The sequence below is a fragment of the Pteropus alecto genome, unplaced genomic scaffold (assembly GCF_000325575.1).
Source record: "Pteropus alecto unplaced genomic scaffold, ASM32557v1 scaffold81, whole genome shotgun sequence".
Taxonomy (NCBI): Eukaryota; Metazoa; Chordata; class Mammalia; order Chiroptera; family Pteropodidae; genus Pteropus; species Pteropus alecto.
The window spans coordinates 20958387-20982444 of NW_006433378.1; the positions used below are offsets into that span (position 1 = coordinate 20958387).

At 34.9% G+C, this 24058-nt stretch overlaps 1 protein-coding gene across 1 annotated transcript; it reads right to left on the reverse strand.

Moving 5' to 3' along the window:
* Positions 1-33: 33 nt before the first annotated feature.
* Positions 34-22692, reverse strand: SCAF4 (SR-related CTD associated factor 4). The gene is made up of 19 exons (XM_025044194.1): positions 22588-22692; positions 21651-21695; positions 19986-20147; positions 18826-18961; positions 18345-18484; positions 17571-17747; positions 11375-11553; positions 10907-11015; positions 9407-9571; positions 8806-8891; positions 7938-8128; positions 7021-7121; positions 6481-6594; positions 5556-5712; positions 4194-4351; positions 2388-2550; positions 2214-2300; positions 1868-2059; positions 34-194 (listed from the first exon to the last, which is right to left on the reverse strand). Exons 1-19 carry the CDS (start codon positions 22657-22659, stop codon positions 142-144), a joined length of 2487 nt encoding a protein of 828 aa, XP_024899962.1. The 5' UTR covers positions 22660-22692; the 3' UTR covers positions 34-141.
* Between the last annotated feature and the right edge of the window lie 1366 nt (positions 22693-24058).

The following is a 24058-nucleotide window of genomic DNA, read 5'->3' on the forward strand; positions in this document are numbered from 1 at the left end:
AGGAGGGACGGACAGCCACACAGGTATGCCAGGTAACATTAAATACTAAGAAATTTATTTTCTAGCAGTGCTTAGCTTACCAAGTTGATTTTTAAAGCTCACCAATTTTTGATCTGTTTTGTTTCACGTGTTGGATGAAGTTTAAATTGTACATTTCAGTAGTGATAAGAAACAAAGGGCTGAGTCTTCAAGACCTAAATGTTAAATCAGAAGCAGGCTACTTATTCTCCAAGGTTGTTTGAAAGTAGTGGTTATTAAACTCTTGAAGATAATGAAACCTTCTTACTTATTCAATGAATTTACTAAGCCCAGAAAAGCAGCACGAATGCATACAATTTTGTAAACAGTCTCAGGTGGCCTACTATTCATGGATGCTAGACTGGAAAACTGTACTTCAAAGAGAATTCATAATCAGGGGTGTGGGGTAAAGGAAAAGGGTTGATCAGAAAATTCTACCCAACTCAGAATCTGAGGTTCTTGTGCAACGTCTTATTACAAATATGAAAATAAAATAAAAAATAAAACAAAACATTAACAAAACTGAGATTCAAAGGTGTTAAGGTTTCCTGGCTGCTAGTCCAATGTTCCTTCTACTATATTATCTCCAGTAGGGCACATGCCTCATAAAAGACCTCCTCATTAAACAAATCATTTCCCACCATTATGATGACGACTGCTACTTCACTTGTGACAAATTTTAACCCCAAATCTTCTTTTACCATTACCCAGTTTGTGTAATAAGGAAAATAAAAATCAAGTTTATTATCAGCCTAAACTCGGTCTTGGAAAGGGCACAAGACAGCATGCCATTTAAAAATAAATTGACTTTTATTATTATAAACGTAGTACATGCACAAAGTAAAAATTTCCAACAGTACTGAAAAGTGTAAGTGAAAAGTAAAAGTCCTCCATCACAAACCAACATCCCGCAGTCCTATATCTCAGAGGTAACCAATGTGCTCTTCACTAAAGTATCTAATTATGAAAGTAAACATGTGCGCACACATGTACCTCTGAAACACACAATGGATTCATAGGACTAGAACACTATAATACTAAGGATGAATTAACTACCCGTTAGGAGAATCAAGTGTTAATCATACTTGGTAATACCACTTCCAATACAATAATTTATTAATTTGAAAGATGGTCAATATAACAAGTATATGATATATTAATTTATAATTCAAGCAAGCAAGAGTACGGCCTCTTAAAGTTGTAAACAATCTAAATCACACTTCTTTTAATCACAGTAATGAAGTTATGGGTAGAGTATAACAGATAAACCGTAGCAGGAGAAAACTGAGGGGTCACTGGGAAAGCGTTATCTCAGGCTGTGCACCTGTCGCTCCAGTAACAAAGCCATTTTATTGCAATGTAGCAAAGATAATTTCTTTGCTAGCCCACAGAGAATGCTACCAAAGTCCAGGGGTTTTAGATAAACAAAAATTGACCCAGACAGGAAAAAAAAACTATGTTGTCAAAGAAATGTTACATCTTATAAAGCTGGGATGTCTGGGGTTATGTCATTTATGGACTTTGTACCAATTTCTTTCCACAGAGCTTAATTCACTTTTCTATACCATCACTTTTCTATACCAAATTAAGATGTGCAAACCCAAACTTTTGTTCAAGACAGACAAACATGATTTCATCATCACGGTTGTCTCTGGGGCTACTCTTGGTAAAAAACCAAAGGCACATATTTAAGAGGAAGATCTTCCTCAGAGAAAAATATTAGCCCCAGACAACATTTTTACCAAAATTAGCATTGTTTTTTTTTCTTTCTTTTTTTTTTTTTTTTAAAAAAAAAAAAACCTAATTTGGGCAGAGGGGAAAACACTAATGATAAAAAAAGTTAACTTACCAAGAAGTGAAACAGGCTGAGTTACAGGAGGGGTGGGTAGATTCGTGGGTGCAGCAGGTGGCACGGCAGAGCCATACATTTTCACACTGTCACCAGACTCGGCGTTTCCTCTAGCCCCAGACACCACTGTTGGAATGGGATTTCCAATAGATAAGTCTTTTGTAGTGTCTTCATTTATACCAGCGATAGTAGCTAAGGAATATAATTACATCAACATGTGAAGCTGAATAATTATCTCCCCGGTCAACAATTCTTTTGCCATACTAAAAACCTTATTACTAGTCCAGTCTCCCTCCTACTCCCGACTCCAAGAGCACAACTAAACACGAAGGAAAAACACGCTTACAGTTTGGGATGCTTATTGGTGGAGTGTGAGGAGGAGGAATGGATACTGGTGGAGTTATAGGAGGTGGGGGTCCAGGAGGAAGAAAACCTAAAGTAAGAGAAATAACGTCACCTTATGCTGTTATTTTATTGCAGCCTCTAAAAAAAGAATGTCTTCTCAAACAATTCAGTGTACCTGGTGGTAAATGCATTGGGTTGAATCCTGGACGCAAAAATGGAGGAGGAGGAGGAGGAGGAACACCAGGTCCAAAGCCGGGAGGGGGGATTCCCAGAGGCGGCGTGAAAGCAGGTGGCTGGAGAGCACCGACTACTGGAGGACCTGGCTGATGTGGTGGGACCTAGAAAGGAAAATGAAGCCACATATCTAGCTACCCTGCTACCCATATAGTGAGTAGAGACAAAGAAAACATCTTGTTGAAAAAATAGATATTTCTAAATTTGTGATTATGTGAATAAGTTAGAAAACAGGTAACAATTTGTATCTACTCCAAATGATAGAAATCAAAAGTTTTGCTCTCTACTTTATGAAAGCAAATTCACATTGTATTTCACCAGCATCTTTTAGTTCTGATAGAATACGATACGTTGAAAAATGTTCCATGTTCAGGTCAGTAAGTTTGAAAATCTACCCAACAATTTTCACAGTGATTAAGATCACAAGTCCTAGGGACGAAGTACCTGAACACCCTTTTAACCAGCTTTGTGATCTTGACTAAGCAAGCTTACACTGTCTAGACCTCAGTTTATTCATCTGTAAAATAAAAAAGTACCAACCTCACATGATTATGGGGATTAAAGAGTTAATACATGTTCAGTGCTAGTGCCTGGCACTTAAAGCACCAATAAATATTAGCTATTGTTTTAAAAAAAGTATAATCAATTTTGACAGATAAATCAGGTTTCTTAAATGAGTGCTGATACCACACTGAATCTTATTTAAAACCTACACTGGAAGGGCATATCCAAAAGGTCAACTAAAGAGTGACAATTGAGGGAGTTCATTTATAAAATATCACAGCTAAATATGTATCGAAGCATGTGTTTTTTTTCTCCCATTCAGAAAACCATAGGTATTGCTTCTGTGATAGCTGCTATTTATCTGAGCAGATTTAATGTGAGAAAATGAGGAAAGAAGGTATTGGAAGAAGAAAAGTCTGGTAAAAAAAAAAAAAAAAGAAAATCTAGTAGATCACACATAAAACTATGGATCAAATATTTCTAATTTTAGTGAAAAGGTTTTTCATTGGTCAGCTCTTATTATGTAACAGGAAACCTACAGAGTACTTAACATATATTACCTCATTTAATCCTCAAAACAACACTGACAGAGGAAGAATACCAGAGCCAAAGCCAGGAAAGGGAAAGTGCACATTTATACACAGGAAAATGAAGCTTAGAGGTTAGGTGACTTGCCCAAAGTCACGCTGCTGAGTATAACCAATAGAGTTGGGATTCAAACCCAGCTCTGCCAGAATCCAGATTCTTTCTTCTGAAGTAATACGACAGCAGAGACTCGGTTAAATGGCACTCAATGTATTTAATAGCTCTCCATCCTCCATTTAAAAAAACTCATGCTAACACCACCCAAACTGAGGATTTAGAAACTATCTTTCCCTCAAAACTGCTACTTATTGGGTTTAAATCCAAGCTCCCTGAGAACATAAAGTCCCCGAAAAATAAAGATCTGATAAGAAAACAAGGTAAGAGTAAGCAGGATAGGAGAAACTCTAACAACAGGTTTGAGTTTCAAGTCTGAACCATTATAATGTGAGATACTCGATAATCTAGACAGATGTAAGGCAATATGAATGTAAAATGTGTTAAAAAGTTTACAACATGTCTGACATACCAAAACATGACAATAATGCACATTTATGTACTCATGTCTTTGACTACGAATCCAGACACATATCTACAATCAGATTTAGAAAGGTATCTTTCAGACACTTAAAAGTTTAAATAATCCTCCAAATATTCTTACCTGCGGAGGCGGTACTGTTATAGGTGCAGGAACAGGAATAGGAGGGACAGGCACAGGTAAAGGTTTGGGTATGGGTGATACTGGTTCTGTGTGTGAGGTTTCTGCCCCTCCATTTTGAGCAACTTCATTTTCATGCTTCTTGGGAATTCCTTTCCACTCTATGAGTTAAAGAAATTTAACGATAAAAGTTTACCATTTTTAGTTTGTAACTTTAAATCTAGAAATGATTTTTTAAAATGGTGACTATGTAAAAAACATCAACGGTCTGATTATTAAATAAATGCTTATGTTGATCTTATAAATATTAATTATTTGCATTAACAAATAACAGCAAAAACAAGTGCTTATTGTGTGCCATGCACAGTTCTGAGCATTCTATACACACTAAATAATTTCCTATAACCACTGTAAGTAGTTCCTATTATTATTATTATTATTCTCATTTTATAAACGAGGAAAAGAAAATTTGCCCAAGGTCACACACTTAGTAAGGGGCAGATATAGGACTGAACCCAGACACATCTGGCTAGAGTCTATGTTCTTAACCAAAACAGTTGTCTTGTTTGGACAAAAGATCCTGGAAGAGGGGAGCAGGATTCTTTTTACCCTGGACCAGAGCCTTCCAGAATGCATGGCACATAGTAGACCCTCAATATCTGTTTGCCTGAACAGACACCTAGCTCTAACTGTAAGTGAAGGCCTCATGTGCTGTGGAGGGAGGAGGTGGGGTCTAGCACTGTTTCACCTTCCTCTCAAACCATCTCTCCTTGAAGATTCCTTAGATGTTTACTCTAATTGCCATACCATCCTGTGCTCCTCCCTTGTCAAGCTATCTGTCAATCTCCAGGTCATGCCCATACATGCTGCCATTTTCCCCACTGCAATCCCACTGTCAATCTGGCATTTTTGATATTCTTGACCACAAATAACTGCACCTCCTTGTCTTACTATTTGCTCTCTACTACTTCTCTGGACATGTAAACATTTTCCAAGAAATTATTATGAAGCATTGGATTAAAACACAGAACCCACGATGATTAGTTTAAGACTCATCTCATCTGTGAGGTTTTCACAGTGAAAAATTCTACTTAAGATCTACTTAAATATCGTAATTAATAATTAACCCCACGATCAATAATTATTCCATTTATATCTGCATCTCTCCCACTTAATATAAATTGTATAAAAGCAAAGACCACATTTGTCTTATTCACCGGTTTCCTCAATTTATAATAGAGAGACTAGCACACAGCAGGGTACTTGAAAAATCTCAAAAATCACTTCCTAAAGCAAAGAATAAACACGTCACACAAACTATCAAGAAATTAGATGACTTTCACAAGACATTAAATACCGTTTTACCTGGATTAAGTGTATCACTATCCAACATTCCTCCTTCACAAAAACTCTCCAGTTCTTCAGGCTTGACTTTGTCCCATGGAATATAAGTAACACCAAGTTCTACATCCCAATACTGTTTATAATCTGCCTTTATTCCTTTATTTAAGGCCCAGGCAATCTATTGCACCATAAGTTAAAATAAAAAAAAGGAAAGAGAAGAATGTCAAAACTTTTGAGAGTTTACTGTTTCCCACCATTCTAGTCACTCAGACTTGGGCAGCAAAGGAGCAATCTGGCTCAGCCATCCCTGGATCTTATTTGACACTAGGAAACTGCTTACCCTTTTATCCCACTTTGTCCTGGGAAATGTACTGGCATCACTTCCTTATCTACTTCTTCAACCACCAAACCCCCAACCCAGCCATCATAAAACTTAGAGAAAAGGAAAAAGTTTATTAGGAGAAGTACAAACTTCCCTGTACAATCCAGCATACTGGAGACCACTTTCAAAAGTCTTGGGTACGTTAGGATTATTCGGCATTAGAAAAAATCCTTTTGTGGCACAATACAAGGGTAGGACAGTGTGTTATGATACTGAGAAAACAATGACTGTGGCCCTGAGAAGAATACCCACGTATTTATATATTTTTTTCTATCTTTGCTGAATAATATTTATAGTTAATTCTAAGATAACAAACTTTAAAAATAAAAATGTAAAAAATCCAAAAGTTTTGCAACAAGATAAAATATTTTACTAAATGACAACATAAAGTACCAATTAAATACCTTGATGAATTGTTCTATCTAAATGAAAAAAAAATTCTACCATGAACTTAACATTAAATTTTTTGTTAACTTTTAGCAGATCCTCTTTTTAAAAAAGATGAAAAGCCTCAGTGTCCAAAATTAGTTTTAAAACAATGAATTATAAGGCATAAAACTGTACCTTTATGGATTTCTGGTTCACTTTATAGTTTCCTCGGCTCAGTTTCTGCAGGGCACGATATGCATCTTGCCTATGAACCATAACAATATAGGCACAACCTCTGGGAGGAATCATCTGCTCGAAAACATTGTATTATAAAATGTGATAATGACAAAATCACTGAGCAACAAGATATAACACTAAGTAACCAGTTCCAACAACCCCAACTACAACCCCCGCCCCAACCAAGTTAGTGTTCCATCATCTAATATGAAAATGAATTGTAAAATGGCAATTCAAGTCTGGTCTCAACCAGACTTATTAATAAACCTATTAATAAACCAGCATTATTAATAAACCTACAGCCCCCCCAGCTTTGTTATAAAAAGACTTTTCTAGAAAAAGGTTTTAAATTAAATTTGGCTATCAAAGAAATGTGGTTAAATGCAGATAATGCTAAACATGGACTCGGAACACCTAAACTCTAGTCTCAAGTCCTTAATTTTGTAAAATGACAACGACATCTGTCCACTATCATTACATAATTTAATAATCACTCACATTAATTGATTCAATTGGACCAAATTCTTCTAAGAGACTGGCAACATCCTGCTGAGTAGTCCTTTTGTCCAGCTGTCCCACCCAGAGTGTAGTACTACAAACTTAAAATAAAATCATCATGAATGTACATATTCGATAATGAACAGTACTGTACCTTACATGGAAAAACTTATTACAGAAAATATGCATGAGCTATATCATGATACCTCAAGTCTGAGCAGCGAATGCCATTTACATTTAAAAAATTCTAGAAAGCTGTGGTAGTACTTCCAGAAATGAAACCAGGATAGTGAATACAGTTAGGAATTGGACAAAAAAACTGGCCTTTTTGTGGACAGATCTAAGACTTGATCCTAACTCCTGACCACCAACCAATTCAGTGCTTTTGTTCACTTTACATAGTTTTCCTTTTCCAACTTTCAAGTGTATATGGTTTTTCTCTTATATTGTGCCCTAGGAAATAACTCCGCCAGTCAGAAGTTTTACACATGCCCTAGTTATATAAATGAAAAATTCAGTAATAGATGGGCTTACAGCATATCTTATTAAGCATATTCTAAACACATGATGAGATTCTTGAAATAATGCAAGATAATAATATAGTCTGTAAATTATATTTATAAAATAACATATTAGTTTATTATGGAAAAAAATAAAACCTTTCCACTGTATATATAGAGAGCTAGTTAATGACTTTATATTTCATACACTGCATTTTAAACACTCTAGTGCTCAAAACTGTTACTTTGGTTCACTCATTGCTACTGTACAGCTGGCTGAATGTATGAAAGCAAATCCAAGGGTGGTCACCAAACAAGACGTGATAAAGCAATATTTTGCTAACAGTTTTAAAACATTTTAAACCCATGACATGAAAAAAAATAATGCAAGAAGTCTGAATAGAAAGGTTAATTTACCACTTGCAGTTTCTGATTTGATTGGAGGAAGGCCTTTTTGTCGGCGTTCTCTTTCTTTTTCTCGATCCCGTCTTTCTTGGGATCGAGATCTAGGAGAATGTCGGCGTCTATCTCTAGACCGAGATCTAGAACGTCGATGACGAGACCTTCGAGATCTAGAACCAGATCGAGATCGCCTTCTTTTTGGCGACCTAATATTTTCATGAGAGAGAATAGATAGCACGTAAAGGAAAAAAAATTTTAATCTAAGTATGTATTAATTAAAAAAAAAATACAAGTAGGTAATTTAATGTTTAGATATGTTAAACAAGAATTTGACAACAGGGAATTCATTCTAAAGATTAATATGTTCAAAGTTAGAAGGCATACATGTATTTTAAATGAGATAAAGAAGGTTGCTAGCTTATGTAAGTATCGCTCATCTTTGATACCTCTGGTACTATAAGTTACATCCTTGTATTTAAGATGCTAATTGTCACCACTGAGATATACTGTGACTTCTGTTATCTATCGTCTCAGTAAAGTCTTTTCTGCAGCAATTAAAAATGTAAGCTGATTACAGTATTAATCAGCTTTCTACTTTGTTAACCGATAAATCTGTAAAGCAATTTTATTATTAACACATAATTGTTTTAAATCCACGTACACGATCTGTATGCAGGCATTAGCGTAACTCAAAGGGAAAAAATGTGGGTAAGATGACAAACTCACCTTAGAATTTTTTTAAATTAATACTTCTGCTCCCGTTCCATAGACAAATATATCAAGTGTTAATTTATTAACCGCATATCTAAAAACAATCCAACTTGATTTTAATCTCTATGTCTCCTAAGACATATAGGCTTATAAACCATTTCCTATAAATTACCTGGATGCTGACCTAGATCTTGACTTTCTGTTATCAGAGATATGCCGCTTAACTTCTTGAATACAAGGTTGTTCTACTTCCATTTCCTTTAAAAACAAACAAACAACCATTATTACATGAGAAAAGTGGGAATTATAGAGGTAAGAGGACAAAATCTAAAAAATGCTAAATTACAAATCTCTTGCTCTGAGATAGTTCTCTTATGATTACTTGAGATCAAATTACTTGTTTAATAAATGACTGGCCTTTAGTGGGAAAACATTTTTTATACGGTTTACGACATTAGAAGAAATACTCTACTTCCGGAAATTACTTTGTATAGGTTATGTACTGTTTTAATAAACCATCACCTAGAGTGGTGAGCTAGGCACTGATTAAGCATTCTATACTGTCTCAATCCTCAAGAACCGTATGAAAATTGGTACTACTATTATGTCCATTTTCCGGAAGAGAAACTTGGGCCACAGAGAGGGTTAATACGTGCCCAAGGTAATAGCTTTTCTTCATATGAAAAAATGAAGATAACAAGCAAATAAGCAGGAATCTGTACAGAAATCAAGGCAACCAAAAAGATCATCAACAATCAAAAATGAAGTTATACCTGATGTGCCTTCTGCGTAAGTGGTTCATTTTGTGACTGAAAAGAAGCTTGGAAAGGCTGCTGTACAGGTGGAGTTGGAGGAATCACAGACTGAGCCATGGGAGGAAATGGAGGTGTAGGAAGAAGGCCAAATCCTGGCATTTGTCCATTAGGAGGAAGTTGAACCTTTTGTTTTTAAATAAAGTGTATGAGTAGATTGAAAGTAATAGCTACCAAAAATAATCAGAAAAACCCTTACTTTATAGATAATTTTTATTGAAGACTGTTATGTATCCAAGTATACAAGTTAAAGATCCTATAACTTGTTTTAAAATTATGAATACACAGGTTTGGCTTCATAAATTTAAAGACATAACTTCCTCATTTATGTGAGAACACCATGTGACATAATGAACTTAAGTCAGAGGTACTCTTTTGCAAATTGTCTCTCTTCAACTTTAAAGGCAATTAAGCCTTTTGGAAGAAGGAGTAGCTAGAAGCATTGACTTTCTAAGTTCACTTTTAAAAAATTTAAAAGGAGTTTTGGCTAACATGCCATGCCTACTTTTAGGATTTCAAATATAATGATGATGACAGTAAATCACACCCTAACATATTTTTGCACATGCTATTCCAATACGACTAAATGTAACTATAATGCCACAAGGGTATTCTTTCTAAATTATTTATAAACTTTCAGTAATTGTTAAAACATTCAAAATAAGTTCATAAGTTTTCTTCATATTTTAAACAGGCTTATAAAATACTATTCAAACTTCATTCACCAACAAGTCATTAAAATTATGGTATTAATTTCTTTTATCAAATGCACAGAATGGACTAAAAATGATAAAGAAAAGAAAATGAATGTAGTTTAAACTGACCTCTTAGAATCCTTTCTAAGTTAAGGCTATAAAGTATTATTTCTCAAGGCTGATGGTACAAAAGAATCACTACACAATTAATTTTAAAAAACTGACTATAGCACTGGAGGGCCAGGATTTGTATTTTCTTTAATGCCCCTCCCTGCCCCCATTAACTGAGATGCATAGTAAAGTTTAGGAAACTCTAAATTAAAGATTTAGTACAATAAATCCAATGAACAAATCTCTACTAACTTCTTGCAATTCTTGTGTGCTATGCTCCTTTCACTGCAGATCTCAAACTACAGTTCTGAACGTTGAGAAGTGAAAGCCCTCTAAAGCATCTAATCACACATTTACCAAAGAGGTTCCTTGCAAACAAAAGAGCCAAATAATTAAATAGGCCAGTACCCTGAAACAGAGCCTTAATCTCTCTCTAAACTACATTAACAAAAATACCTATTATTAAATTGTAAGTATGTATGTAATATTCAGCATCCTTGTTTCAATTAAAGCAAAAAGCAACTCAAATCAGTTACGTGCTCAACAGCTTTTATTGCAGTTGTAGTACTACTTAGCCAATCACATAGCTAAATAATAGTAGCCTGTGAAGTGCAACCCAATTATTCAAATGCAGCTGCAAGAAAAATGCTTGTACCTGATGGTGCACTGGATCCTGCTGTATTGCCATCATTCGAGGTTGAAACTGATCCATATTTTGATGTTGGGTATATGCTGGCTGCTGCATGGCATCTCCAGGAAACCCGCTAAAAAAAGATGAGTAATCCTTTTACCCATTCAAAATACATGAGATTCTTAGCCACATTTATACTACAGAAGCATAAAAAACATTGTTCAGGAATCATTAATAATCAACATTTTACTGAATCATGTTTGCCTATATGTTAACTTATGTAATCATCATTATTCTTCCCCCAAAAAGCCATTTTTAAATTGTAAATCTCACGGTATCCCCTTCCCATTCGCAAGAAAATCCAAAATATCACAATTTTAAAAAACAATGACTCTATATGAAAGATGATTTTGTTACTAATGTTCCTGACATTATGCCTCACAAAAGTTACCAACTCTGTATGTGCTGAGGAATCAAAACACAGAAACTTACAAGGGAGCCTGTGGGGGAGAAGTAGCAGGTGTGACTGCAGCAGGTGCCGTTGCAGCCGGAGCAGGCGGCACAATCACAACGGCAGATGTTGTGGTGGCAGCAGTAGCAGCAGCATCTTCTTTCTTTGATTCTTCCATAGCTTCTGGCTCATCATCATAGTCAAATCTATCAAGTAGCTTCTGGAATAGGTACATAAACATTCCATTTGAAAATTCTGATTTTGATTCACTGTGCAAAAAAACTTGATAAAAACAACAGATGTTTATACCATCATCCATAATTCCACCATGCTGCCATGTACAATCCTATCTTCCAACCTACCTAGGACTTTGGTTCACAGACAAACCATTTTTACACAAATGGCATTTGGAAAAGACAATTTTTTGTTCTGCTTTTCTTCCCAAATTATAAATGCAGTGTTTTCTTTCTAGTTTCTACATGTGTACTTTATCGTTAATTTACAATATAAATATTTCACTAAAATAGTCATGTTTCTACACTAAAAACTTTTGGAACTTTGCACACATGACAATGGGTGTACATGTCTTACCCAAGCACTATATATGCCTAGAGAAAAATGTCTATGTGCTGCTTGCTCAACAAAATACTAATATGAAAAAGGAAAAAGAGAACGGCACAGACAGGGCCATCGAGAAGTTTTACCGCCTATGTACTATCTTCTTTCTTAAAACTTCACAGCTGACCTTAGATTACCAGAAACTTTCATTAAAAGGAGGTGAGGGGGCACTTCACAAGAGCACATATCTATAAGAGCCATTTAAAAATATTACATTTATTCAGAAAGAAAGGAAGTAGCTTAATGAACACTTATTACTGTGTTTTGGTAGGTTATATACAATACTTCATCATCACAAGGAGCATGAAATGTAGATATATTTTCTTCTTTTTTACAGCCAAGAAAGCTAAGGCTTAGGTCATTAAGAAATATAACTGATTGTATAGTCAATGAAATGCAGAACGTGGACAATGGTCTTTCTGACTTTGAAGCCCTCACACTCTGGCATACAACGAGCAATCTTTTCTCTCAAGCTGTGTCCGTTATGCTCATGGATTTCCAACCTCAAATTCCTAAATTTGTGGTGTTCTGTGATAGTTCTGCCCAGAAATTCTGGTTCTACCATCCTGGACAACAGATTTCTAAGTTAGGAAGAGAAAGAAACTCTCTTCTTGGACACCTGTGTTTCCCTCTATGTAATTTTAGACCGTGTGAGTAAAAGTTCTTATTGTAAGCACGGGATCTAATAATATGGCCTAAGCACCTCGCTGTTTTACATACATTAGTTTATTAATCCTCATGGCAATAAAATATAGGTACTACCATCACTGTTTTACAGTGATGAACACTGATATTTAAGTATCTCAACATCAAGATACAGTAGAGTATAGGAGCCAAAATTAAAACTTGGGTTTAAATTGCCTACAAAAACCAAAAACTATGATCTTTACAGTTTATCACATACAGATATGTTCTTTAAAGTTTCATTATTTATACCTATTGTTTTGGGAAATGACTAAATATCTAAGAATAACTGAAAGAAAAAACATGTAAGACAAAAAAAAAAACTGTAATAAAAAACGATTCTGTATAAAAAACTATTGGGACGTAACCTATGAATTCAGAAATTCTTAAAATGTATGGTAAGTTCATCCGGAAAAGTATGCTGTTGTGGTTAATTGTATGTGTCAATCTGGCTAGGTTAAGGTGCCCAGGTGTTTGGTCAAATACTAATCTAGATGTTGATGTGAAGATGTTTTAAAATTGTGATTAACATTTAAACTAGTAGACTGTGAATAAAGAAAAACTCTCCCATAATGTGGGTGGACTCTGACCAATAAGTTGAAGGTTTTAAGAGCAAGAACGTGGGTTTCCTGAAGGTATTTGCCTTAAGCCGACAACACTGACTCACCTGAATTTCCAGCCTCCAGTCTGCTCTACAAGCTTCCAATTTGCAAGCCTCCACAACTGAAGGAGCCAATTCCTTAAAAAAAATCAACCTAACTTTCTCTCCCCCGCCTTGCTCTCATTTTCTATGTGTACTTTTGTGTGTTCATAAAATTGGTTCTGTTTTTCTGGAGAACACTGACTAACACATATGCGTCTATAGAATAGTCAAAGAGAATTTTGGGAAAAGAAAGGGGGGGAGGGCAAAACACAGAAATAAACAAATATATTACCAGTGAGACAGAGGAGTGTTTAGAGAAGACACGGAAACAAATGGGAATTTAGTGTACAACAAAAATAGGGAGAATTGACATTTCCAAAAAAATAAAGATTTATCCTGAACCATATTTTATTTTTTATTTTTCAATGAGACTTGAGAACCATAATCTAAAGTAGGCTCCAGAAGAACTAGAGACAAACATCAAAAAAAAAAATATGAAACTACTAGAAAAATTCACAATTAAAAGAAAAGCATAGGTGAAGAAAGGTTTCCTAATCACAACACAAAACTAATAAAAACACGATATGTAAGAATTTATGTTCACATGTGCATGGAAATAGGTCTGAAAAAAGACATAAATCTGTTCAAAGCAGAGTGAAACTGCATCCCTTTTACTTTAGAACTTTCTGTATCATTTGCATTTTTTCTCTTATGCATGTACTCCTTCTGTACTCAAAAACTGCATCCAACATTCTTCAATACAAGTACCATAAGTCACTAAGATATAATGACAATCAATACTCACTGCATGGATTCTTAATTTGGACTACCAGCAATAAAGTTATTATATCTTAGAATGCAGGAAAGAATAAGAAATTTTAGAGATGATTAAAACTAAAAGATATAATTTAGTTCTAAGATTTTCAAAGTTTTGTATTTTTTGGAGTGAAACTTGTAAAATGAAATAACATTTTATATATCCATAAACCCAGTAGAAAAGACATGAAACAGACAATAGTGGAGTTGTTTGCGCTAACATTTCAACAAGCTCTGAGCTTCCATATTCAGCACACCTATGTGTCCTTCCTTAGTGGCAGTCTCCTAAACATGCCAAGGCCCAGCAGAGCAGTTGGGAGACACTGAACCAACATGAACCTTCGTATTAGAGATATGGTAACGAGAGAGAGAGAAAAAAAATGGCATAGATGATAGAGACTCTGTTTATCCCTCTGGCGACCAAATAAAAGTTGTGACGGAAACAAAGAGCAGCAGCAAGGAAAAGTCACCTGGGTCTAGATGAACAAGCCATACAACTACAGAGAAATCCAAGAAATCACCCTGCAACGGCAGAAGGTAGGATGGGGCGAGGATGTGGGGCTGCCCGGTCCCGAGCGGCTGAGTGAGATGAAGGCTGCGGCAGCGGCAAATGCCTCTTAAAGGGGCCCTGTCTGCGAGCAGATTTTTCGGGGTGATGGACCTGCTCACTCTGAGCACCACTGCTGATTTGACTGCATGCAGGGAGCATGAGGAACTTACAGGGAGACACTGTTGGAGTGAGGGTCGAGGCGAGACTCACTTCGTACAGAAGTGCCAGCAGTATCTGTAATTCCCTGTTGAGCCCTCCCCCCACCAGTGTGGGACGCAGAGCCACCAGAGCCATAACATCATCAAACTGGATAACAGAGGTCACTCTGCCCAGAGGATTCCCTGAAACCCAGCCTCCCAACTCGCAGTCCCACCCAAGACACATACAGGTATATCCTCAGGGAGTCAGATGCTCCTTGCTGAGCAGCGCCTAGACTCACACTGGAACCAGCTGGCCTCAGTTTCTGGTGTGGCCTCTTGAGGCAACTGTAAGCACAGCATCTGTGGATTGCTTGCTGAATCTTGACAGTGGCCCTGGAGGGGTAGAGGCCTGGGCTAAGTTTGGCCTGCAGCTGAACCCCTCTCAGGACTGTGCCACTGGACACCTACTTCACAAATCCACACTAATCAGACCAGGAGACTTAGGAGCTTTGCTTAGTACATAGAAACAGACACGGAAAGGCAGCCAAAATGGGAAGACAAAGAAGCAGAAACCATATGACAGAACAAAACAGATCCAGATATAAGAGAGTCAAGTAATCTAACATGCAGAGTTCAAAACACTGGTTATAAAGATGCTCAATGAACTTTTAGGAAGTGTAGGTGAATTCAGTGAGAACTTCAAAAAAGAGATAAATATAAAAATGGAAATGGAAATTATAAAAGGGAACCAATCTGAAATGAAGAACACATTATCAGAGATGAGAAGTATATTAAATGGAATAAACAAAGTGAATAAATAAGAGGATCATATGCCCTACTTAGAGGACAGGACAGCCAATCAGGACATTCAATCAGAATGGCAAGAAAAAAGATGTCAAGACTATAAAAATAATTTAAGGAGGATATAGAACACTATGAAGGATCCAAATATTCGTCTGATCACTGTATCAAGATGCTGAACAGCTGTTTGAAGAAATAATAATGGAAAACTTCCCTAACCTGGTGAAGGAAATGGACATAAGACCCCAGGAAGCTCAGAGGATTCCAAAAATCAGGGATCCAAAGAGACCCACACCAAGACACATTATAATTAAAATGCCAAAGGTTAAATACAAAGAAACAATATTAAAAGCAACGAGAAAAACAAATAATTACATATAAGAGAACACCGATAAGACTGGCAGCTGATTTCTCAAAAGAAACTATGCAGGACAGAAGGGCTTGGCAAAACATATTCAACAGGATGCAGACCCAGGATATACAACCAAAAATAATTTATCCAGCAAAGCTATCATTTAGAGTTGAAGGACAGATAAAGAGCTTCCCAGACAAAAATAAGCTAAAGGAATTTATCACCACTAAGCCAGTATTACAGGAAATGGTGGTGGGACTTCTTTAAGAAGAAAAAAACATGTATCAAAAACAGGAATAAAGAATGGTAACAACTACATTCCTATCAATAAGTACCTTAAATGGAAAAGAATTAAGTGCTCTAACCAAAAAATAAGAGTGGCTGAAAGGATAAGAAAACAAGACTCCTACATATGAAAATGAAGGAGATAGAAAAAGACATTGCTTTGATGGACCTAAAAGGTATTTAAGTTAGACAGAGAAAGTTAAACACTATATCATTTCACTTATATGCAGAATCTAAAGAATAAAAAGAACTAATCGAAACCAGACTCATAAACATAGTGGACAATTTGGTGTCGGACAAAGAGGAGGGGGATTTGGGGGGTTGGGAGAATGGGGTGAAGGGCTCAAGAAGTACAAATTAGTAGCCGATGGATGGTCCCAGGGATGGAGAGCATGGCATTGGGAATGCAGTTAGCATTAATATGTTGGCTAGGTGGAGGGTCAGGGGAGGGAGGGAGCAAATGGGGGGATCGTTTTACAAACCACATAGATGTCTAACCAATGTACTGTATACTTGAAACTAAATTAAAAAATAATAATTTAAAAATGATCAAAATAAACGTAGCCGATGGATGGTCACAGGGATGGAGAGCATGGCACTGGGAATGCAGTTAGCATTAATATGTTGGCTAGGTGGAGGGTCAGGGGAGGGAGGGAGCAAATGGGGGGATCGTTTTACAAACCATATAGATGTCTAACCAATGTACTGTATACTTGAAACTAAATTAAAAAATAATAATTTAAAAATGATCAAAATAAAAAAATATAAATAAGATATGGCAACTAAGGGTTTTTAACAGCAAAAACACAAAGCAACTTAAATGTCTATCAATAGGGAAATGGCTAAACTGTGATATGTCCACATAATAGAGTATACCTAATAAACACTCAGTAAAAAAGTAGATCTAAATCTATTAACTTTAAAAACAATAACAGCGACAAGAGGATTAAGATCAAAACAAGCAAGTTAAGAACTGTGTGTGTGTGTGTGTGTGTGTGTGTGTGTGTGTGTGTGTCATGACCAAATAATAGCAAATATCCATAGGAAATTAACAGTGAAAAGATGTACAGCAAAATGTTACAACAGTTATCTCCAAGTATGGGATGGGGATTAAGAGTGAATGTTCTCCTGTTTACTTTTCTACTTTTACTGAAAAATTTTGCGATGTGTATGTATTATATTTATAACCAGAAAAAAAAATAACCAATGTTTTGCTGTCAAGGAGGGAAATCCCTCAAACCACAATACAACAAATGAAAACTCAACACAGAAGCTAGAAAAGGGCTAACTTCCACATCCCAAGTTGAGTGATATAAACAGGGGGGTGGGTTATATATGAGAAGCATACCTTGTCAAATGCAGTTTTTTGTTCAGGTGGGGGGAAAGCAGCTTTTTGTTCAGGTGGTTGTGCAGGAGCTGTCTTTAACTGAGCTGTGATAGCCTGAACCTGAGCCATCACGGCATTGTCAATGGCAGGAGACTGTGGTTTTGGAGGCTGCTGAAAAGTCTGAAGGATCTGCTGAAGCTTAAAGAATGGGAAAACTGATAAACCACATAACGAAGTATATAACAAACAAACAAAAAACCTTAAAGGTGACTAAAAAAGCACAGGTAGAGAGTAAACTAGAAAAAGAATAAACATTTTAGTAATTGTCAGGTTTGTCGTGAATACATCTATTGGGGATATAATGAGTGTCACTTAAAAGTTAAAATGTACGCTGATGACCCCAATGGTAGAAAATAATGGCCACAAAGAAGAGAAAATACACTGAATTGTGAACAACGTAAACATGTTTTCTAAAAAATGCAAAAATCATCTCCAACCCATTTAATTTTGAAATCAGTCAGAAACGGTAGAATTGTGATCAACAATACTGGTCACTTAGCAGATCAGAAGTTCCCTTCAAAAGGGTACTACTCTTTGTTCTCAGCGTGCGGTTCCCTTGTTTTTCACCTGTCCACATTTTCCCATTATCCCTATGCCATTAATTTCCTAGTCAAGGCTTTTCTAGCTGAAAGAAATATTTCCTCCCCTAAAGGTACTCATTAATTAGGAATAGAAAGAAAGAAATGACAATAGTACCAAACTGCAAATGATTTAATATGTAGATGAGTAGTTTACCTGTTGACCTTGAGTTGACTGAAACAGTTGGGCCACAGCAGCAAAAGCATCAGAGCTAGGCAACTGTGGTACAGTTGGTACAGAGTTTGTAGTGGCTTGTGGGAGTTCAGAAGAAACTTTAACTGGAGGTGGAGGTGAACCTAAAAATGAAAAGGTCATTAAGGCCTAAGAAAACTTTAACCTAACAAAATTTCCTTTTTAAATTCCACTAAGCTTCTTTACTAAAATAACATTCCATTCAGTTTAAGACGCACTAAAAATACAGATTGTGGTACTACAGTCTATACTATAACAAGTACTAGAAGAGCATTTTTTTATTAGAAATAAGAATTATGGAAAGAAAACCATACCTTCCTCTATGTAAACTCAAGTTTCCTTCTTATGGAAAAATTCCACGAATATAAATAGACTCTAAACTTTTTATGTACAAAAAAAAAAAAATCATACCATTTTCTAAGCTCTCAGATACACTTGACCATACCTTCATTATTAGTAACATTTTCTGCCACTGGGGCAGCATTACTGGTTCCTGCTGCCATGTCCAAAAGAGGCTGAATAATTTCAATTTTGAATACTCCATTTTTCTGCCAAAGGTTCAGCACACGAACTATTTTACTCTGTTATATGTGAGAAAACATGAATATACAATAAATATTTGCATAAATAATTTATTATATCTCTTACAAAAAAAAAAAGAGAGAGAGAAACAACCCTAGGCTAATTTTTTCTTACCATGTCTGTTTTGTAAACAGGAAAACAAAAGCTATCATTAGAATCACAATCTGATTAGACTACTCTAACCAACCTTTCTTTAGAAGTTTAATCTAGAAACAGAAGGAAAAGAATGAAACAAGAAAGGAATATAACCTAGAGAATCAAAACTTTGTATTCAAATAATAAATTTAATAAAGTTTTCATTATGTTTTACTTATGGTTAAAAGAAACTATTGCTGACCAAGAAAACCCAGTTTATCTTATAAAAGTGAAGAATTTCTTTAGGATGATTATATTAGTTAAAATATTTAATAAACTGGCCAGTAATTGATAGGTAAGTTACTTTGTAGACCAGTTAATATGAAGGAGATCCAGAGAAGATGTGTTATTTGGGTTAAAACTTTATCTCCTATTCAAGGAATGATGATCTTCATGTCTCCATTCTTCATTCTTCATTCTTCTGAGTAGGTTTACCAATATATTTCTCTCACCCACTGGAGTCTATACACAGTAAAACCAGCTATCTTGATGAGTTAAATACTGCAGTCTGATTGGCAATGAATACCACTTACGCTCTCACATCTCTACATACTAGGTAAAGCCATCAATTATTGGTCCCTTCCTACCAGAATAAGCAACCATCTGAGATGCCTTTCTCTGCTACAAGTAAATCTTAACAACAACGTCTTCCTGAAAGCAAGATAGTGCTCCTTTCATATTCCAACAGTACAACATTCCTGAAGGATTTTACAAGAAGATAAATATGAGGTGACCACTACAGAAAAAACTGGCTTTTATTTCAGGTTTAGATTATCTTTCTAGTAATACAGTAGGTTTCAAATATCTAAAATATATTTAAATAGATTAAAATGAATATAAAAATAAAAACAAGAATGTAAGTTCTAATTTAAAAATTATTAACTATACCTTATCTTCAGATGGACAAAGATATAAATATTGGAATGTGGCAGTTATGTTTTTAGAGAATCTTGGCCCAAAAACATCTTTATCAGTTCCAAACTGATGACGAGACTGTCGCACAATTGAGTCGATTACATATAATCCTGGAACTTTGTATTCTGGTTTACACTACAAAAATAAAGAAGTAAAAGTCAATATAAGAGAAGTCAAATCACAATTTGACACCTATTCATCTCACTTTTATGAAACCCTGTATATCCAATGACAGTTTCTACTTAGAACCACTTGAATGTCTAGCTCTTTTATTAGCTAGCCTGTCGAATTTCCCACAGGTCTATACAGAAATACCATTCTCTCGATATTTCAGACCCCCCAGTATTTTACTTTTCTCTGATCCCTCTCCCTCCCCACACACAATTTCCCAAAATCAACATTACTTTATCAATCCCTAAGTCACTTCCACACAAATCCATTTGATAGTCTCTACTCCAATTCCTCCTGCTCAAAACAATAAATTTTATCTTTTAAAAGTATGAAAAGGGTAATTTTAACAACATACCAATCTTAATTCTGTTAAAATACAGTATCAGAGAATCAAAAAACAGTAAAAAGAGAGGTCATTTTTGGCCTATGAAATTGTAAGATAAAAAGAAAAAAGAAACACACACCTACATACATTCAGGTGTTATAATCTTTATAGATGATGATTTAGCAACAAAAGCAAAGCCGTATTTGATCCAACAATTCTATATCTAAAAATTTATCCTAAGAGAAACAATTATTATGCATCTAATTTTTTCCATAGGCCAGCCAATGAAGTGAAATGTCCAACGACAGGGAACTGACTAATTGTGGAAACAATCATGAAATGAAATACTTGCAGATGTTTACGATAAATTCAGTGGGGAAAGCAGGTCATTAATCAGTATGTCTCCATTTTTCTTTTAAAAATGTACATGCACATAATAAAAAATGAGTAGATCCAAATGTAAATATGTGCAATGATGTGGAGTTGTAGCATACAGGAAATTTTATTTTTCCGTTTTACTTATTTGTACTTTGATTTGCTACTATAAAAACCTCTATGACCATTTAGAGCTGTTGAAACTCTAACTCCTGTATCTTAGCCAGTATTCAAAGGCCATGGATCAGAGATGCTTCCATACATATTAGTATGTACTACATGGGAGAGAAGACAGATGTCTAAGTCTCTGTTCTTATTCCTCTATTGAGATATACATGCTAATCACAGTTATAAATCAACACATTACAACTGGAGAACTGAAAATGGCTCAATTATGATAGGAGCTGGAAAAAGTTGGAAAAACTTTATAAAGTGATATCATTTGAAATACTCCAAGATGAGTTCGATGTCAACAGAGTGAATGGGGCAGAGGAGACACATTAGGCTCAGGGAAGAGTCCTGCCCAGTAGATGAGAAACTGCTAAGTGCCTACCTCCATAGTAAGTACTCAATCCTAAAAAGAAAAGCGCACACACACACACACACACACACACACACCAAAAAAACCCTCTAGAGATTAAAAAGAATCTCCAGTGACAACATCTTTGTATAGCGGCTTTACAAGAAAGCATCCAAATTACAATTTACAAAGTAAATTACAAATACTGAACATAACGAAATGAGTTAATAATAAAATGGATAGTTACCTTTTTGATGAATTTTTCTACTATTTGAACTACATGCTTATAAAGCTGAAAAGAATTAAAAGAAAATTACTGTAGTTTCCATATTTCTGCATTTCCTATAATTAACAAATACGTACCACCTTGAAATTTGCACAATTTGAATAATTCTCAAGATAATATTGAATAAACCATGAGAAATCTACAGTCAACAACTAAAAAAAAACCTTTCAAACAGAAAGAAATTAATTAAAACAAAAACTACAAAAATCCTCCCAAAGAGGTCTTTTTCTTAGATTTTTAATCAATAAACCTTCATAAAACAGTGTACCGGGCAATTTTATGAGACGGATAACAATGGAATTGGAACTAACTTATGCAGTTTCTACCGTGAGTCACTTATTTAGGCTCAATCTTGGGTATGAAATTTAATTTCATGGGGCCCAAGTTGTTGTTTGTTTTTAAAATAACAATGAAGCTAATACTCAGCTGATTTATGACAAGAATTAAACGAAATAAAGAAAAAAAATTGCCATTCTACCTCTACTTCTGGGAGTTCAAATTTTTTAGCAACATAAAAACAAAAGATAACTGTGAGGGTAATGGATGTGTTAATTAGCTTGATTGTGGTAATCATTTCACAATGTATACATGTTATCGAATCAGGTTTTACATATTGTTAAATATATACAATTTTTATTTGTTAATTATACCTCAATAAAGCTGGAGAAAAATATACAGAGAAAATACTAATAATAAGAAAAAGGGCAAAAAAACCTGGTTTTGAAGTAATGTTAAAATGCAAATACGCCATACTGTATTACCATGTACTTTCAGCAAAATCTGGTTAGTGTTCTTTGGTTCAGGCCTGAACTAATTCACAGATGAATTCTCATGTTTAATATCATTTTCAAAATTTCAAAAAATTTTTTCAAATTAAATAAATTTATTTTATTCTTACCTTAATGGCTTTGATAGCAGCTTTCGTGATAAGAATCATCTTGGCTCGAGAGATGGGAGGTTTCATATCCATAAGTGAAAAGAGCTTAAAAAACAAGCAAGCAAAATCAATTTTAAGTTAAAGGTAAAATTAGAGATCAATTCTCCTGTTCTACAATCTAGTACCTGAAAAAATAATGAACTTTAGGAACTAAGTTAAAAATTTTGGCAAGTAAAGAAAAATCAAGAGCTTTCCTACATACCTGTACCACCCACCACTTAGCAAATACAATGGGAAAAAACCATATTAAAAATAGCAAAAAAAAAAAAAAAGGTAAAAAATTAAGAAATTTACAAAACCTGTAACAAAATATTACAGAACTTAACCGAAGAACTCAAAAATGATTTGAATGGAAACGAACACACCATTTTCCTGGACTGCAAATGGCAACAGTGTGACTCAATATTTAATGTAATTTTAATCTAAACTTCACTAAAATTTTGGAGAATTCAAGTAATTCTAAGGTTCATTTGGAGAAACACATGTATTAAATCAAACAAAAAATTAAATATGTCATTATAAAGCTGGAATTCACAATTTCTTGATATAGTCAGGAATGACACCAACAAATCACACAACAGTATATCTAACACTTAGGAGCTCCTGTGAGAGTTTAAATCCAACCAATGCATAATGAGAGCCCACAGAGGGTGATAAAGATCTAACTTCTTAAATTCTTGTTACTGTTTTATTTAATCATAGGTACATACTTACCTGGGACTTCTAAAAGATATTTTGAAATAAATTTCAGGGCTTCCTGAGCATCATCTACCTTATATGAGTCATATTTCTATTTCTTTCCAATTAATGTTAATATTTCAAATATGGAATCCCTAAGACGTAGACTACCACTAAGAGGCTAGCCTAAAGAACAAGTCTCTTTTCTCAGAGTAAATGGCCCTACCTAGCAACACATCCTAAAAATTTTCACAGCTTTCCAAAAACTACAGACACAATGGGACTACAGATAACAGTAACAGTAATTTTAGAAAAAGTATAGAATGCTAGATATAATCAATATAAAAACCAGATACTGTTTAAGCAGAAAGAATTTTCCATAAATAACATTCACATACAGAAAAGAAAATAAGATATTAACACAGGAATTCATTTTTTAAAAAGGGAATAACTCTTTATTTTACGTATTCATGTAATAAAAATTCTCCTTGAGAATAAATGCTAATTAAAAAACTAGGAGATAATTTTTGAAATTGTAACCAATGAGAAATTAAAAAGCAACTTAAAATTGTTCAACCAAATACAATTAGAATATCAATACTGCATGAAATATACAACATACATTTATAAAAGGTATATTTCAGCCATTTAAATGTTATAAAATTCATTAAGACAGCTGTTTATTACTGTTCTATTTCCTTCTCTGTACCTTAAAGCAGAGAATGTAAAAAAGTTTATATATGGATCATAAGAA